At 40.8% G+C, this 17,347-nt stretch overlaps 1 protein-coding gene across 2 annotated transcripts in view; it reads left to right on the top strand.

Moving 5' to 3' along the window:
* Positions 1–6,321: 6,321 nt before the first annotated feature.
* Positions 6,322–17,347, top strand: part of LOC126458171 (mucin-17-like) — a 309,041-nt gene continuing 298,015 nt past the window's right edge. For both annotated transcript variants that reach the window (XM_050095041.1, XM_050095040.1), the window contains exon 1: positions 6,322–6,496. In XM_050095041.1, the coding sequence (XP_049950998.1) occupies positions 6,374–6,496 (123 nt within the window). In that variant the 5' untranslated portion in view covers positions 6,322–6,373. The remainder of the gene's footprint in view (positions 6,497–17,347) is intronic.

The following is a 17,347-nucleotide window of genomic DNA, read 5'->3' as shown; positions in this document are numbered from 1 at the left end:
AGATCTGCTATATAAAGGTTAAACAGAAGAGGGGCCAATACAGAGCCTTGCGGAAGCCCATTGTTAATAAGTTTTGTTTTGCTTGTCTTTCCGTTTAGGGTGACCTGGAAGGTTCTGTTACTCAGCATATTATGTATTAAGGATGTTAGAATCTGGCAAGGAATCACTCTTAAGAGTTTGTAAATTATTCCATCTCTCCAAACAGTATCATATGCAGATGTTAAGTCTAGAAATACAGCACTTGTTTTCAGTTTCTGTTGAAAGCCAGCCTCTATGTAGGATGTTAATGCCAGAACTTGGTCACAGCAACTACGGCCAGGTCTGAAGCCTGCCTGTTCTATAGGTAAGTTCTCCATAATAATGCCGCTAATTCGATTATGGACAAGTCGTTCGAGAAGTTTGTATGTACAGCTAAGAAGTACTATTGGTCTGTAGCTTAGCGGTTGGTCTGCTGGTTTCCCTGGTTTCAGCAAAGCTATTATTCTTGCCTTTTTGAATTCTATAGGGAGATGGGTTGTAGTCAAAATGTTCGAAAAGAAATTTGCCAGCCATTTGACTACGTTCTTTCCAGCATAGGTTAGAAATTCTGGATGTATGTTGTCAAAACCTGGGGCTTTGCCCGGTTTCATATCCTTGAGGGCAGTAATGGCATCATCCTCAGTGAATGGTCTGGAAAGCTCTGATATAGTTGGAGTATTCTTTTTTAGTGTTCTGAGTTCGCGCTTAATCATCCTGGTATGTGGTTTGTCTCTCGGAGCTCTTGACATTTCGACAATGTTATTTGCAATTTTCTCTGGTGTTATGGTTGGATTTTTCTGGGCTGGTCTTGTCGTACCTCCGAGTTTACGTAACAAACTCCATGCCTTCCTACTTGATTGAGTGAAATTCATTCTTTCAGTTGCTTCAGTCCATCGTTGTCTTCTTGCGGAATCTAGATTGTGTAGGAGGTCATCAGCTATTTCTTGGTCACCACTAGTAGTAAAATCCTCATATAGCTGATGGCATTTTGCATCCCATCCTGGGATGTATTCTTTTCGAAACCCCCTAGGGATGTGTTTTTTAGCTGTGGTAATTATAGCTTTCCTGAAACGGTCGTAGCATTTAGGTAGTGACAGTATAAACCGGATGCATTTATCAAGGTCCGCTGAATACTTCTCCCAGTCAGCTTTTTGGAAATTCCATCTATGTATAGGCACTGGTTTTCCCTCGTTATCGGTAGTTACAAAGCAGAGGTCCGGATTGTAGTCCCTACGCCAGGCGGCCGAGTGGAATGTGCCCCTCTCCATGGCATTGAATATAAGATGTAGATTGTTCTCGTCAGCCCATTCCACCAGCGCTTCTCCATGTTCATTATTTTGGGTGTATCGCCACATTTCATGATGGCTATTAAAATCACTGGCATATATCGTTGGGTGTTCATGTATGGGTAGTACAATACTTGGCCAGATTTGGTTTGGTGGTTTGTAGACATTTATAAGTCTTATGTTGTCTACTTTTATATCAGCATCATGGATGTTGTTTTCTGTGCTTGTGGACAGCAAGTGTGCATGTTCAATATCGGATCGGGCATATGTGACGGTGCCATAGGCGTGATGATATGTTGCGCCTATACATTCCACTAACTTGATTCAACTGAGAGTATGTCTGATGAACTGCATAATGACTCCAATAAGTCGTTTTCATCAAATTTGGGCTTAACATTTTCTTTGTGTGTAGTCTCCATGTTTTATGTGTTTCTTGATTCTGACAATTATTTTACTAAAAATTTATCATAAGCTGGTATGGGGACTACCTCCATATTTTGCACCCTGTTTTCCAGGTAAGATTACAACCAGTCACTTGCTATTCCTCTAACAGTATAACACATAGAGCTTGTGGCTCATTTAGTAATTTTATGGTTAACAATGTCTTGAGCATTGGACAACTTTAAGAATATGCCTGTAACACAGTAATCCTTATCAAGAGTTTCAAGAATCACTTTTGTGAACTCTGTAAATGGCCAATATTGTACTTGTCCCACTTTGGAAACCAAATTGTATTTTGTTAAAAAGGTTGTATTTATGCATGTAACTCATTAGCCGATCTTTCATCACTGATTCAATTATGTTTGATTACATAACTTGTAGTGTTCAATACTCCTTGCATTACCTTTCTTTAGTAACGGCACAACTCATGCAGGTTGTAGGTGCTCAGGAAAAAGAACTGAAGTAAGGCATTCATTTATTACGTCTGTCAATGGCGCATGCCTTCAGAACAGAGACTGGCACCTCATCTGTGACTACTGACTTCTTATTTTTTAATTTTTGTTTTGTTTTCCTGACAACAAGCTTTGTTGTGAGAAACAACAACATGGTTGCGTATAATTCATTGTAGGTGCTACATGCTTTTAGGAAGATTCTGTTGCAACTTCTCCACAATACCAAAGAAAGAGTCATTGACAACATTTGCCAATTTCTTTGGATTTTCTATCATTCTACACCCTTTTTGAACATTATGTTCCTTGCTTTATGACATCCCACACTACTTTGCTTTTATTTTCTGCATTATATATTATTTTGTCATTGAATGATCTTCTTGCAGCAGGCAGTACCTTCCTGTATATTTTTTATCCCTGAGATAGTAATCTAACAACTGTGGATTAGTGTAGTGCTTTTGTAAAGAACTGAGAAACCCAAGTGCCTGAGAGGACTTTCTAATACCCACAGTTATCCATCCAGTTTCCTTAGCTGCTACTGGTGAAGTTTCTACATTTGGAAATGTTTCTAAAAATTAATTTAAGCAATGTGCTACATTGTTTTCCATACAAACTTCAACACAGTTTCATCTGCCAGTGCCCTAAAAAAAAGTATGTATTTTATGTCCCGAGAAGATCCTTTTGTCGCCCTGCAGCTTTGCAGGTTTCACCAAGCCTGTCTTTGGCTTTATTACCTTATACTAATGATCTGAGAGGCTAAGATTCCTTTAGATATTTTCCAATTTATCCTATTGATACCTGTAACTACATGGTCCATGTCTGGTGCTGAACTTTTTGATACCCTAATAACAGTGTATTTGTGCCATACCAAAACTGCTCAAAATGTTTAGGAAGTTATTTCTAATTCTGTCCTCAACATCTGCATTAATTTTCATGTATCCAGAAATTACTAAGTTAGTTTTGCAGGCTGGGAGTTTTTCTATGACTTCAGTTAATTTGTTGAAGGAAGTGTTCACATTACCACTAGATGAGCACTTCATGTATGCAATGAATTACTTCTTACAGCTGTCTAGCTTTCTTAGCTCAACAGCTGCCAGTTCTAAATGTTTATCTGCACTAATTGTGATCAGACCTTCTCTAACTTCAACATTTGTGCCACCTTTGGTATAAATGAAGATTCCCTCATCCTTTAAGATAGCTCCTCAACAACAACTTACACATTCATATGACGAGAGAATTATATGCTGTATTTCATTACCTTTCCACGACTACTCACTAATGCATACCACTGTGCTTCTGAAAGACTGTAATTCAGGTTCAAGTTGATGTACTTTACTTTTAATAAACTACACGTTTTTACGAAGAATAGAGGCCGGCCGAAGTGGCCGTGCGGTTAAAGGCGCTGCAGTCTGGAACCGCAAGACTGCTACGGTCGCAGGTTCGAATCCTGCCTCGGTCATGGATGTTTGTGATGTCCTTAGGTTAGTTAGGTTTAACTAGTTCTAAGTTCTAGGGGACTAATGACCTCAGCAGTTGAGTCCCATAGTGCTCAGAGCCATTTGAACCATTTTTGAACGAAGAATAGATACTTCTGAAGGGGTTTCTGTAGTGTTTGTGCACTGTAGTGTGGTCCATTCTATCTTTTATGTACACTTTGCAAAAATCTCTAAATGGCTGAGACGCTTTTAAGGGAGGGGATGCTGTTGTCACGATATATCCTAAAAAAGTCTAATCCTCCTACAGTGACAACTGGTACTTAACACGTGTGGCCCCCCACACACACACCTGCTATACTCTAATTAACTCTATCAACCTCCCTCTCCCACTCCTATTGAGGTACAGACCATGCCTAGCACAGTCCCGCCTCATGATAGTCCCCATTGGCACCAGTACAGTGTGCACCTCCAGCTCTGCACTGAGATACCTTAAGGCACTGCGAAGATTAGGCCATCGTGCTGCTAGAATATGTCAGCCTTGACAATGGCGCAGCCAGTTTGGGAAGTTACACTATTTACGTTGTACATGCTGTCTCCATCCAAGCTGTTCCCTGCCCCACCCACTATCATTACCTGGGTGCCTTTTGTAAAATCCTTACACAAAGGCCCTAAATCCTCAAGCACCTGATTTGGACCAACACTCGGCTTGAAATTTCTGGTGACCTGATACTCCCCTAACTTCTGTGTTATTAAGGGCCCAAACCTCTGCCATGACTGCTACCTAGTTACAGTCATCTCTTCTTCCTAAAATTTGCGCTATTCCTATCCTTACGCTCACTGGCAGAGTATACTCTACTTCCTCAAAATAATCCTATTATTTATAAAGCATTGCTTGGTTTTCTTCTTGGTTTTACCACTTCCTTCTAACGTATTTACAGGAAGAGATCCATTTCATTCACAACGATGGCGTAATGGAGCTATCACATAGTTCGTAATATATATAATCCTTCAGCAATGGAGAATTTGTTAAAGACTGTTTTGTTGCTGCCATAACAGTCTTGTGCCCATCGACGCTCCCTCTTTTCCCAGCAGTTCCTCCTTCATGGAGAATAGTTTGCAGATGCATCGAAGAAATGACAAACGACGTGGAAATGCAACTGAAAGACAAGACTTAAGATTCACCTTTTTCCTTTTGGCTCTGGATGAAAGCACGCTTGTAACGGACCTTGCTCAGTTTGTTGTTTCTGTGATATATGTTGATGCCAAGTTCAACGCGATGAACGAACTCCTTGTTTTAGTGCCAATACACGATACGACTACTACCGAGACGTATTTTCTTTCTTAGACAACATTGTTGACAAATATGATCTTTGCTGGTGAAAATTTTTATCGATTGTAACAGCATTGATTGAGCAAAAGACTGGTATAGTTGCTTTGATAAGAAAGGGGTTGAAATAAGGTAGTATTCAGCAGGAAATGCATCCTGCACCGCGTTAATCTGCTGGCAAGATGTGCCAAGAATATGTAGCGTCGTCGAAGTTGTTGTAAAGGCTGTTAATAAACTGAAATCGCACGGTCTGGGACATCGGCAGTTTAAGTCCTTCCTGGCGGGGAAGGGATGCAATGTTTTCTACTTCCAATCATCTATCTTTTTTTTATTATTGATTTTCAATACCCCCCCAGGGGGCCGGGCTGGCAGCAGCTTAGTACGCTGCTCTACAGCCTACAGACTTTTTTAAAAAACGGAAGAAGGAAAGAAACAAGAAAAACAGGCGTAAAAACGGTGACTTAAAGTATAAAATGGCGGAAAAATGCGGAAAGTTAAAACAGAAAGCAGAAGGGGTTGGCAATGTTAATAAAATACACAGGAATCAGACAAGTAACATAGTAGACACACAATTAAAAAACATGGTGACAGTCTAGTCTCTGTTCGCAAGAGGTAAATTAAAAAAAAAAAAAATAAAAAAAACCAGCGACAGTATGATGGCCGTTCGCAACACTTTCCAAAAGACACAACACTCACTGTAAAGCTGTCTATCTTGGCACTGACAAGCTTTCACAGTGTGCTTAGCCCAACTTCATTAGGTAATGTTTGTATGAACGCCGGAAGAATTACGAAATAACATATGAAGAGTTTTGAAACCTATAGGGAACATAAAACAAACATTAATAAGCTCTACAGCATGCTTGTTTTAGTTATTTTTAGCGAACAAATATGAATATTAATGGTACTTCCGTTAGTCTGAACTGCTATGCGATCTGTCGGTCAAATGGAAAACTAGGATCGGACTACATAGTTTCAATGATTCTATACAAGATGTCGTACGTTGATACACATAGGTTCATGTTATTTGCTCACAGGTGGCAGCACGTACGATTAGTCTTAAAAGTTAAGTCAAAGATTGTGATGTACAAAGCATGCATGTTGTCCTTAGGTTTATATGCTTTGGTGTCCCTCACAATTCGGCAATTATTTCAACGTTTTTGATGTCTAATTGTCTAAATATCTATCTTCATAGGATAAATATGAATTTATTACATCTTCGTTTCTATTCACTGTGATAATGAGGCGAAACAATTAACATTTTTCTGTTATAAAGAAAGTTGTTCGTTGCTTTCATTTAGCTAAGTAGCGTGTGACATTGCTGTGGCTGTGAAACGAAGGTCTTTGCAGTAGTGTTTCAGATTCAGTAAAGCACTAAGATTGTTCGGTGGCGGGGGAGTTGTACTAAGTGTTAAAGAAATGGAGAGTTTTACGAATTCGTGTAGATTGTGTCTGTGGAAAGGAGATAAAATGCTTCCAATTTTTGCATCTGCTGATGACGACGAAACAGCATCGAAGATTCGAAAATGCCTGCCGTTAGATGTAAGTACAACACTTCATTGCATTATTGACATACGGTATTTTATACATACTTGGGCGATAACTTTTGCTTTAGTTTGGAATGTGTGTTTGTTTAAAACTAGATAAATTTAACTGTCTTATCATAAACTGAAGAATACTTCTGATGACCAAGCATTCGTGTTTCATTACGGTGGAGGATAGGCTACTTGGTATACGAATATTACTATGTTTCATTTGGTACGTCACAGTGGCGTTTAAGTTAAATCGTGAACCTTGGAACGAGAGTGTAGTATATTACGCAAACGGATGTTACGCGCTGATGATTACATATTTTGTTTCACACATTACGTACTGTGAAGTTTACAGTGTATAGGTTAGTTTTCATTAATTAAGACTGACCGTAGACCGAATGTAGTAATGCAGTAAACGTATAAATACATACCTGTGTTATTTAAAAGTTGAAGTTCGTTTAGTCGTAGGAATATCAACACATCGAGCAACGTGCCAAACAACATTCGTTTATTGTTGTTGCCTTTTTGGACCTACTTGTTAAATTAGTGGTGAGTTGCAAAAGTCGCCGAAAACCTGGAAATACTTAATATGTTATTCATTGTAAAAGGTCACATCTGCTAATAAGACTTAGATTTTTGGGTTAAGTTTAAGGGGGGAATTTGGAATTTGGTAGAAGACTTAATTAGTAACTATAGGTACTTTTTTCTTTTTCAAACTTTGAAAGTGTACAGTATCTGACTAGATTACAATATTTTCAAAAGTTGGGCATAAAGAACTCTCCCCTGGTATTGCTGGGATTTTTGGTCTTGAAGTCCGGAATGGGGAATATGAAATGCGAGTTTGCATCGGAATATTATGCAGGCAGATGGTAGGCCACGAAAAATATTGTTCCATTTGGTATCTAAATTTTTTCAATGAAAGATGTTGCCTGTTCCACTTTTTAGATGTTTCTTGTCCATTCTTTCATATATGTCGTGAATTTCTCTCTTCCTTCCCGTCTGTCCTTCCTTCCCTCTCTATCTTTTTGTTTATGAGTAAAGCTATTTTTATCTTACATTCCAGTATTGTTTGTTTTTCTTTGCGTGTTTAGAAAATATAGGTGCAGGTCCAACAACATTTTGCTAAACTTCATCAAGTCATGCAGTTTGATTTTGTTGGTTTAAGCTGATACTGTTCCAACAGAGTAATTGCATTATGAAGAGGATATAGGAGAACGTTCAATATGAGCTCTGGCTTTGAACAATGACATAGGAAATGTGACAAAACTCCCATAAGCAGTATGGCAACAACTATATAATGTGATGTTACTGCTAATTTTTTCAAATGGGCTACATGCACTACCAGTTTTTTTATTCTTTCAAATTCATTGGGGTTGGCTTTGCCATATAATAAAGAAACTGTTACTACATGCACCAAAATGTAATGTGTAATACACTGTCATTGGCCGGGGCTGACAACTAATATCAAACACTCCCCTTGAGCAATGAAAGTCTTCTCACCTTTGTTTAATACAACAATACTAAGCTGCATTGCTTGTGCAAAATTATCAAAGATAATATCTCATGTGCTTGTTTGTGCAGATATTGGACTCCGGAAAAAAATATAATCCAAGTGAATTTGTAGGTATTTTGTGATGTGTAACGTATCCTGCTGTTTTGGCTGAAGTGAATTTTTGCCGTATGTATGTGAGCGATATCATACATTTATCAACTCTTGTGAAAGTATGACAGTGCCAGTTTAAATCTTTGATATCAGCTATATGCTTAATGTGTGTGTCATTCCATTTCAATTCAACAGACCTCTCAACCTGATCCTCTCGGATTTCTTTCAAATTTGGTGCATTCAATGACCCAGATAAGCGATGGAAAAATGCCAATTTCCACATGTGTATTACAACTGTGAAGAAAGTTACAGGTCAAGGAAGTGCTAAATTTACATGCGTATGTCACAACATAAGTGACTGTAATTCTGGTTCTAATTTCGTTACAGCAATGAAGATGGTACCATTGGAAAGCTTACGAATACACCTTTACATTGATATGTCACATGACAGGTTTCTGAGAATTTTCATGCCAAAGGTCATTGACCTTGACCTTTGACCTTGAATGTCTCAAAACACCCTATCTTCAATTTTTTTGAAAAATGTGTGTAATTGCTCCAGTATGTTACTATAAATATGGTAAATATCGAGATGGCACACCAAGGCATCATGCACAAAAAATTGTTTTTTCAACTTAAGTACTCCATCAACATGCAGTAAACAGCTATGTATCCAGCATTTTCCGTAACACCAGCCAATAGCAGTTACTTTTATTCAGACCAGTTCTTTAATATTTCTAGCTGTGAACAGCCAATCAGAGACGCTTTTATTTCAACCAATCAGCATTAGCCTGTTTGAGTGAACACCAAGCTGTGCAGTGATTGCAGCAGAGTTTGTATAAAACATGGCTGCTTTTACATGTGGCCCTGCCTCTGATTGGGTGGGATAGGCCTGTGACAGGACAATGAATCAGGTATGTCTTGCACTTGGGTTTGCCACAGGATATGACCCATGAAGAAAGGGATTGGGAGCTGTGGGTGATGCAGTACCACTTACGGAGAGAAGTATTTTGGGTAGGAGGTCCCTAATTCTTGGATGTGATGATAAATGATTAAAACCCTGGCAAACAATATGGTTCAGTTGTTCCAGTCCAGTTTGGTAATGGGTTACAGTGGGACACTCCTTTGTAGCCAATTATTCAGGGTGGTGGAAGGGCCACAGCTGTGTGAGGATATTGTATGGAAAATTGTTTGTGGACTAGATTTGACAGTTAGTGTCTCTCTGTGGAGATCCTTATAGGACTTTCAGCATACTGGGCAGCAGAGTCTTTATCACAACAAATACAGCGTCCATTGGTGGCTAGCTTGTATGAGAGTGATTTTTTGGTGCAGAAGGGATGACAGCTTTCAAAATGCAGGTACTGTTGGTGGTTAGTTGGTTTAATATACAGAGGTATGGATTGAGCCATTAGAGAGGTGGTCAACCTCCAGGAAGGTGGCATGTTGGGTTACGAACCAGGTCAAACAGATGGTAGAGGTGTGGGGGTTGGGAAAGAATGAAGAGTGAGTGTCATGGCTCTGATTCCAGATTGAAGATATTGTCATTGAACATGGATCAGGCAGTGGGTGTGACAATTTAAGAGGTGAGGAAGGTTTCCTATAGATGGCACAATGGGATTGTCATAGGGTTTCCAGAAGTCCTCCTCAACCAAACATGCCACTTTCCTGGATGTTGACCTTCATCTCTCTAATGGCTTGATCCACATCTGTGTACATATTAAGTCCACTAATCATCAACAGTACCTGCAACTGGACAGTTGTCACCAAATTATCACACCTTTACAGCTTGGCAACCTGTGGATAGCCTATAGGCAGTGACAAGAAGTCCCTTGCTTAGTATGCTGAATGTCTGGTGACTTTGTTTAGACAAGCACTGCCTCTTAGACCCAGTTTACAAAATTTTCTTGTGCCATATCCTGACACTCCCCTAATCCTCTCATCATCCTCAAGAATCAGCTACAATAGAGCGCACCCTCGTTGTAACCCAGTTTCATCATGGAGTGGAACAACTGAACCATATCATTTGCCAGGTCTTTGATTACCTATCGCTGTGGTCAAAATTGAGGGACATCCTATCCAAGAACCTTCCCATCTCTCCTGAAACAGTCTTCCACTGCCCACTCAGCCTAAACAGCACATTCGTCCAATCCTATGCTTCTCCCACTTCCAACCCAATGTCATTGGGGTAATGTGACTGTGGAAGATCCAGGTGCAAGATTTGCCCAATTAACTCATCCAGCACTTCCTGCTCCAATCATGTCACAGACTTATCCCATCCCATAAGTGACAGGGCCACATACAAAAGCAACCAAGGCCAGTTTCAGCTCAAATCACACAGGTCAAGAGTGAATGTGTCACATAATCATTTCAAAGTTTTCTGAGAAAAAAATAAAACTATTTAAGTTCCAAAAGACACCACTCAGAAACTTAGATATTTTGATTTCCTGGTGATTTGTAGATACTTTTCATTCCCTATCATCCTGCACTACATTTCTCATGTAGACCCTACATGAATTTGCATTGTGCCCTGGGCCTTAGCACGCAACATGGCCATGTGTCACAATGGCACTACCTTGAAGTGGGGGAGACAGTGATGCATACCAGATACCATAACTGCAACTACCAGGGAGCCATGGCTTTTTCACAAATTCATTTGTGACACACATGGGACCTTGAGTTGTGGCAGCCCTTTCCCTTCCCAGGTGGCAGTCACTTCCCCTGCTGCTTCCTCCCTGTGCATATTCCCTTCTGCTCCCTTCTTTGCCCTCTGTGTCCTTACTTATATCAGCTCAGCTATCCTCCTCATAATTGGTATTCCATTCAGTTTTTGTTCCTCTTACTTTTTTGTTTTCACCTTTCCTTTTCACCGTTTTTGTCCCTCTTTGGTATTTGATCTCTCATTCTAATTTTCTCTCCATAGTGGAAGCCAACTGGGGAAGAACACCTTACTTAGCATATTCTGTGGGTGGCCCTACCACTTGTCCCATCTTCTCCATGATACCAATGTCTTTTAGCATTACACAGCTAGCACAGTAACCAATGTGTGTGTGTGTGTGTGGGGGGGGGGGGGGGGGGTTGTTATATACCCTTTTGATTGAGTCTCCTGACAACAGAGGGATCACAGTTCTGATATCTGAGCTGAGCTTGTGTGCCTAGAGGAGTGTGTACTTGTCATTCTGGAGCATTGGAGCTCCCAGCAATGACCTCTGTGCCAAATGGCCCTTGCTGTGGCTGGGTGATGCCTGCAGAGAGAGCCTCTAATTGGAATGATATCAGGGCAGAAGCTTTGCGGGGGATACCCTTCCAGAGGTGTTGGTTATGTGTTCTCAGAGTGATGTTAAGCTGTACATCCTGCCACCCAGGAGGTGTACTCTGTGTTTGCGTTTTGGGCACAAGTCTTATACTGTACAGCAGAACCTCTGTGGTGAATGTGGACGCCCAGTTCATGAGGGAAGCCCCTGTATTCCACCACCTGTGTGTGTTAATTGCCATTACCATCACACTCCAAACTTGCCAGATTGTCCAGTTTGTAAGACGGTACAAGAGGATAAGTCCCTTGATCGTTAACCCTACACTGAGTATCATAAGAATGATCATCTTCAATCTGTGTCTGTGTCATCTAACTTTGTATCTGTTATGCCCTTTCCCCCTCCTCCATCTACCATACTCCAGTGCCACCTCCTATCCGGCTGGAGAAGTGTCCCGCTCCTTCAGATTTTGTTGGTGAGGGGGGGGACCCTTTCAGCACCAGACCAGAGACCTACTGCCACAAGACGGCCATGGTACCACAAGGTCGCTTGCTCTCTCTTGGTTCCAAATCTTAGTGCAGCCTGCTCTCTCTGGGCCCTGCCTTCCTCAACCTATGAAAGGAAGTAGAAACGTAACTTGCAGGACAAGACCCCTCTGGTGCCCCAGGATATACTGACTCCTTCCTCACAATCTGAGTTAGACCTCTTGTTCGTGGATGTCTCTTTGTCCTTCTATGTGGCGGATCAGCCCATTCACCTCCCATGTGGATCCCCATTCCATGCTTATTCAGTAGAACGGTAATGAATACACCATCATTCCAGAGCTGCAAACCCTTATTTCCTTTTACTCCGCAACTTGTGTTGTTCGGGAATCTCATTTTACTGAAGCTCACTTACCAACCCTTTGTGAATTCTGTGTTTTCTGTCGGAACTGGGTTAGTCCTTTGAGGGCTTCTGATGGAGTTTAGTGTTGGGCCACATGAATGTTGTTAGTACATGGATCCCCCTTCATACCACATTGGAAGTGGCTGTCATCCAGGTCCACTTGGACTCTGTGGTCGCAGTTTGCAAACTGCATCTCCCCCCTGGCAGGCCACCAATGCTTGCTGCCGTAACTTACTTCCTTTGGCAAGTACCTCCTCCATTCCTCATCCTTGGAGATTTCAATGCCCATCTCCCCATGCAGGCATTGCTTTTCATTTAGTCAGGATTTCCTCATGGACCAGTTTCTTGCAGATGACTTTTCCCTTGTTAACTATGGTTCTCCTACCCATTTTAGTCCCCTCCCCTTCTCCCTGCATTATGCTGGTCGCTACTGTCACTTCTCCCTTCACTGTGCCGGTAAATACTATAACCTATGTATCTGCATCAACTAAACAATGTGTCATTCTTACATTCTCTAGTTAACATTGGTCTAAATTCAGCTTCCTTGCCTGTCATTTTTTGTTCACTATCCACTTCATGTCGATTCTTTTGTTATCTTCCCACCTCCCGATGGCCAAGTCACCCCACTGTCCATCCCATTGCACTGATTGGCCTCTATATATATCCCAGATCGTGTTTACCCCCTGTTTATCAGGTTGTGTTAATGAAGTCACCCGTGGCACACCCAATAAAATTATTTGCATCGGTCTTATCCTCCAGGTTTACCAATGACAGTCATCCATCTCAGGCATTGCCCTTCTGGGTGGTCTTTCGACGTATCCATTAGTTCTTATGGAACACCTTGTGATTCATTATGCTACTTCAACAGCCTCCTATCCAGTTGCCTTCCTCATCCAGAAACAGTGGGCTGAAGCTTCCCAGTTATGTTTTGCCCCTTGCCAGATGAAATCCTACAGTGAATCATGTACTGTATGGATCTTCTTTTGGTCCTCTTCTCTTCCCATGATTCAGCACCTGCTCTCAGTTCTATTCACAACTAATTTAAGCGACACATTAATCCTCCACAAAGGTAGTATCTCCTCAGGGTGTTTAACTGTGTTTGGCTCCAAGTCATTTTTCCCAATCAGTGGAGGGACAGTATTGCGTTTCCTGTCCTTAAGCCTGGTAAGGGTCTGTCGTCCCATGAAAATTACCAGCTATTCAGTTTCACCAATGTTCCCTCCAAGTTACTTGAATAGATGGTGGCTCGTCTGCTCAGTTGGGTCCTCAAATCTCGGGGCCTTTTGTCTCCGTACCAGTGTGCCTTTTGTTATCTTCCCACCTCCCGATGGCCAAGTCACCCCACTGTCCATCCCATTGCACTGATTGGCCTCTATATATATCCCAGATCGTGTTTATCCCCTGTTTATCAGGTTGTGTTAATGAAGTCACCCGTGGCACACCCAATAAAATTATTTGCATCGGTCTTATCCTCCAGGTTTACCAATGACAGTCATCCATCTCAGGCATTGCCCTTCTGGGTGGTCTTTCGACATATCCATTAGTTCTTATGGAACACCTTGTGATTCATTATGCTACTTCAACAGCCTCCTATCCAGTTGCCTTCCTCATCCAGAAACAGTGGGCTGAAGCTTCCCAGTTATGTTTTGCCCCTTGTCAGATGAAATCCTACAGTGAATCATGTACTGTATGGATCTTCTTTTGGTCCTCTTCTCTTCCCATGATTCAGCACCTGCTCTCAGTTCTATTCACAACTAATTTAAGCGACACATTAATCCTCCACAAAGGTAGTATCTCCTCAGGGTGTTTAACTGTGTTTGGCTCCAAGTCATTTTTCCCAATCAGTGGAGGGACAGTATTGCGTTTCCTGTCCTTAAGCCTGGTAAGGGTCTGTCGTCCCATGAAAATTACCAGCTATTCAGTTTCACCAATGTTCCCTCCAAGTTACTTGAATAGATGGTGGCTCGTCTGCTCAGTTGGGTCCTCAAATCTCGGGGCCTTTTGTCTCCGTACCAGTGTGCCTTTTGTTAGGTACAGTCTCCAGTCAACTGCATAAATTGGAAACTGCAGTTTGGAAGGCCTTTTTTCAGCACCACCATCTTGTCACAGTTTCCTTTGATCTTTGTAAGGCCTTTTTCAGTGCCCCTTCCTGATTTACCAGTTTCTGTGCCAGTGGTCATCCAGAGTTCTGGTTGGCCAGCATTCTCAGCTCTCCACAGGCCTAGTTGAATGGCATTCCAGAAGGTTCTGTATTAAGCGTCTTCCTTTTTCTCGTCGTTATTAACGGACTTGTGGCCTCTGTAAGACCATTGGTCAGCCCTATACTATCTGTGGATGATTACTTTATCTGGGCCTTCTGTTTGACAACAAGCTTACTTGGTTGCCCCACATGCTGACTTTTTGGGACACCATCCCCCATCCCTGTCTAATAAACTTTGTGCAGTCAAAGGGGTGAGCACTTCACAGTGTCCTTCCCTCTGCCTGTCCCAGATGGAATCCTGCTGTCTTCATATCGGCTGTACTAGGTGGACCAATGCCTTGTTCTCTGTTAATGAGCTGTCTCTTTGTAGTTGCGGGGCCCCCCTCATAGTGATCCATATTTTGCTGGACTGCCTGCACCTTTTAGCCCGTTGCACTAAGAAGTATATCCTTCCACCTTTCTTGTCTTGGGTGTTAGCGGCTGACTCTAGAATGGTTACATCTGTACTCTGTTTTCTTTGTGAAAGTAGTTTGTCCTCCCAGATGAGGTACAGAAGTACCTCAATTTCCTTCTGGAATTGGAGTCCCTCATTTAGTATTGGAATTTGTTTGGGTGGCCTTTGGCCTTGCCTCAGTGCTGGTCATGTTTTTCCTCCTTTTTCCCAGCATTTTGCATGGTCTTTGTGCCATTTTGTTTCCCCTGTGGTGTCCTTGTTGTCAGGCTCATGGTATGGTGTGGGGATGGGCAGTTTTGGTGCCCCATCATGCATAGTGCCTTTGGGGGATCACCTGCTCTCACCCTCCCTCCCCTCCTCCGTTCTGTTTCTTACCTTTCCTGCTGCCCTGATGTTCTTTTTGTTTCTTTGTCTGTTTGTTTTCCTTTCCCATCAACTAGACTGTACAGTCTGTGTTTTCCTTCCTTAGTTTCTGTCACTTTAGATTGGTGGTCTGATGACCTTAATGTTTGGTCCATCTTGCACCTCCCCTACCAACCAACCAACCAGAACTACAGCCTGATATGTCTCAATAGCAACAACTTCTAAAAAGGGTGGTTGTAAATAGGAGTCAGTACAAAAGAACAGTCAGAAAACAGCTCAAAATTTTATTTAGCAATACATCGAAATTTATCGAGTTTGCGGTAATAGAATTCTGCATACTCTCTATCTAGTGCTCATTGTCCTAATGAACTAACACATAATTCAACAGTATCTGATCTCAAGCAATTGTGTAATGTACAGTTAAAAACTAAACTTTCTTAACATGGGAAAATTGTGTTAGCAGCACTGTTTTGGAAGATGCATTTCTTCAGCAGCCCATCTCCAACATTTCAGTGTAAGATCCTCTCAACACTCACAAGTTCAGTCGGCACTTTACGGTTATAACTCAGAAGCACCTTCATGTTCTTAATGCCTGTTGTGCTTCCACTCGTAGGTACACATGCAACGGAAAATGAAGTATCACTTATCATTAGTGCTTTCAGATTCCCCTAGCACAAATTACACCATATCGTCTTGCCTTCATGTTACAGTAAGTATATACTGACTTTCTTATACCTGATTTAGGTAGAGACCTAATAGTAAAACTGTAAAAATGTATTATCTTTCTAATAAATCCAACTCTGTTCTACTGTCATATGCAAAGCAACATAAATCTCAACAAAACCTTTTTCCTGTCACTAGTTGAGGAAACACGAGATAGTAATGACCTGCACAATTGACTCACAAAAGATTTCAGTACTCTTATTATAAATATTGCATTGGCTCCACCTCATAATCTTATCTCTTAAGTACTGAGTCATATCAAGTAAAACAGACACATACAGAATAACCCCTGTTTATTATTAGTTAATTCCTCTCATCTGTCATGAAAGTAGTCATCAGTTACATATATCTATAAGCAATACTTCAATATGAGTCATCTTCATGTAACTTTAAACCAGACATCCACTATTTGGTGATGTTGCCATCTTTGTTTCCAGTGCCCTCATAAGTTTAGTTGCATCAATGCATGTGCAATCCCATTGCAAATGCAAATTTCATTCGTATTATTAAATTGATATACTCAATCTTATACTTTCTGTTGAGCAGATCTTCACAAAAACTCTCCGTACTTTGCTTTCATCAATGAAAACTTCAAATACACCCACAGATTCATACCCCACCAATTACTATTCATATTATTGGGAGGTTTCCCTAGTTACTTTCTTCAAAATAGCAACCCCCCCCCCCCCCTACAGCTTACAGAACTTTTCTTCCACTGCCTGCTAATCCCCTTTTGCATCTTCTTCATTTATTCATTAAAAAACTTCATTAGATTACATGTCTCAAAGAGGTGTCTCTACATTACCCAAGCTTTTTCTTATCTAACATTCTGTCACTCACAAGGAGGTCATCCAGCAGTTGGATTTTTATAATTTTTATATCTATGGTACATGAAGATCAGAACTCAAATATCAATTTACCTAAACAGTTTGCTGTAACTCTAAAAAAATTCATGCAAATCGACTTTGAAGATTTGTGAGGGACTTAAATCCACTACTATTAGTAGTGGGCTGCATGGTTAATTTTGGTAGCATTGGACAATCAATGGATCACTGGTCCAAATCTTGCTATGGTCCTGTTTTCATTCAATTTGAATATCTACATCATTTAAATATCAAATCCATTAAATATATTCTGATTAACACATATCTAATCATATTTTTTAAGTATACATGTGGTGTTGTTTTTAATTACATAACACAAGCACTAAAATTATAGGTTCTTAATTATCAGTATTTTATAAAAGATTTTTAACAAATATAAAGGTTTTTAACAAATATTGTTTCTATTAGAAAGCCTTACACATTTATTAACAATCTTTTATAAAAAATAGTGATAATTAAGAATTTATATTGACAATAAAAATTTTGCGTGGGATATGAGGGGGG

This window comes from Schistocerca serialis, chromosome 2 (genome assembly GCF_023864345.2).
Source record: "Schistocerca serialis cubense isolate TAMUIC-IGC-003099 chromosome 2, iqSchSeri2.2, whole genome shotgun sequence".
Taxonomy (NCBI): domain Eukaryota; kingdom Metazoa; phylum Arthropoda; class Insecta; order Orthoptera; family Acrididae; genus Schistocerca; species Schistocerca serialis.
Note: the sequence above shows the minus strand (reverse complement) of the source record. Positions and strands in the feature narration are given on the sequence as shown.